This window comes from Apis dorsata, unplaced genomic scaffold (genome assembly GCF_000469605.1).
Source record: "Apis dorsata unplaced genomic scaffold, Apis dorsata 1.3 scaffold_906, whole genome shotgun sequence".
Taxonomy (NCBI): domain Eukaryota; kingdom Metazoa; phylum Arthropoda; class Insecta; order Hymenoptera; family Apidae; genus Apis; species Apis dorsata.
Window position 1 is genome coordinate 6,356 of NW_006264020.1, and position 2,054 is coordinate 8,409.

Genomic DNA, 2,054 nt, shown 5'->3' on the forward strand with positions numbered 1-2,054 from the left:
AATTTTAAGTTTAAAATATTAAAATATGAAATTTTAGAAAAATTCATGAAAATTTTCTCAATTTAGTATTTTATATAAATTTCTGGAATCTTAAGAATAAATTAAAAATATTAAAAACAATCTTTTAGAGAACATACCTATAACTACCTATGTCATTTACACATTGTTCGTTTATTTCACACGAATGCAGTTGTTCTTTACACTCATCTACATCGATACATGCATTATTAGAATCATTCATGGGTTTATATCCCGCAGAACAAATTGATGGTTCCGTTTGTTCATCAATTGAAACAATAGAACGATTTAAAGATAAGCATTCGTAACCGCCTAGTATATTTTTACAAGTGGTATTCGGATCAAGACAAGGATTATTGGACCCAAGGCATTCATCCATGTCTACAAATATAATATACATGTATAATATATGTATACACATGAATATTTATTTAATTTTAATTCTTTCGATTAGATTTTTTGCTTTTTATCTCTCTCTTTCTCTCTCTTAGAAATCTAATATATAATATTATACATTTTAAAACTTGTATATTAATTTTAAAATTGGAATGTTTATACCTTAATAATTTTTTTAAATATATGTATATTATATATTATTTTATTTTTATTGTGTATATATATGAATATAAATTTATATTATACGTACATAATGTATTAACGATAAATTTTTCTCAAATTCTTTTTCTCATATGCTTTTGTAAATAAAATCAAACAAGTTATATATATATTTTCAATTATATTTAAAAATGAGAATAAAAAAGTATAATGATATATTTAATAAATATTTATTAAAATTATTTTCAATAAGATAGAAAAAAATATAATATATAATTCGAAAATTTCTTTAATAAAAAAATACTTAATTTATATTAAAAATTAAAAGATGAAATTTCTATTGTTGTAATTTTATAATCATATATATTTGTTTAAATAAATAAATGCTATTATCCATCAGGATATTATTTATAATTATAATTTATTAATAAAGTTAATAATTAATGATATTATATAATATACTGTCAAGAAAATTACAAAAGTGCCAAAATTCCATAGAAAATCAAAAATACGATTTAAATGAAGAATGGAAAAAATTAAAGATATATTGATTCAAAAAGAAAATTTAATAAACTATTAAATATAGAACTATTAACTATTTAAATATAGAAATAATGAAAAAATTATAAAAAAATAATAAAAAAAAATTATTACTCACATGCAAATAAAATACATGCTGGTTGAATAAGATTCAGGTATTAACATTTGAACTAAATTATTTCCAACCATTTCATTAATTCGTTAAGATATGAAAAAATTTTTTTACATGCATATATCTATAAAAAGAGTTGATATATCGAAGAAAAAATTTATTGTTAATATAATAAATAGTTATATATTTTCATGTAATGTTAAATAGATAAAGCATTCAATTAAATTAAAATTTAATTAAATTAATTTAATATCAGAGAGTAATTACCTATACAGATACCCAAATTAACACTGTAAATAAACCCTTCGTTACATTTTATATCACACTCATAAGCACCTTCGGTGTTACGACATTTTTCCATATCTTCTAAACAACTATGAATTTTTTCTGCGCATTCATCGACATCTAGAAAAAAGAAATCAAAGTTTAAATTAATATTTCTTTTTCATTATAGAGAAATTCTAAATTTGTATTTTAAATAACAAATACCTTCACATTGCTGCGAAAAGTTATTGAATTTAAATCCAGCAGGACATGATTTTATTCCTTTTATCTCTAAACAACTAAAACTACCTTGTGTGTTAACGCAAACATTTTTGATTCCAGGACATGGTTTAGATAATATTAAACACTCATCAATATCTAAAAATATTATAAAAAATTTTATTCTATTATTTTATATTTATATATATTAATTTATATCTTTTAATATAAAATATTTTCTTTTTTAATAATATCATATAATACATAAATTATTATCATAACATAAAAATAATAATTTTTATTATATATTGTAATTTAAAATAATGAAATTAATTAATTTAATTAT

General features: G+C 18.9%; 1 protein-coding gene across 1 annotated transcript in view; it reads right to left on the reverse strand.

Annotated features, from left to right (window-relative positions):
- Positions 1 to 2,054, reverse strand: part of LOC102678317 (fibrillin-1-like) — a 17,772-nt gene that overhangs the window by 5,579 nt on the left and 10,139 nt on the right. Inside the window, exons 7-9 of the mRNA XM_006623558.2 lie at positions 1,715 to 1,867; positions 1,493 to 1,630; positions 138 to 399 (exon numbers count right to left, since the gene is read on the reverse strand). Coding sequence (XP_006623621.1) covers positions 138 to 399; positions 1,493 to 1,630; positions 1,715 to 1,867 — 553 coding nt within the window. The remainder of the gene's footprint in view (positions 1 to 137; positions 400 to 1,492; positions 1,631 to 1,714; positions 1,868 to 2,054) is intronic.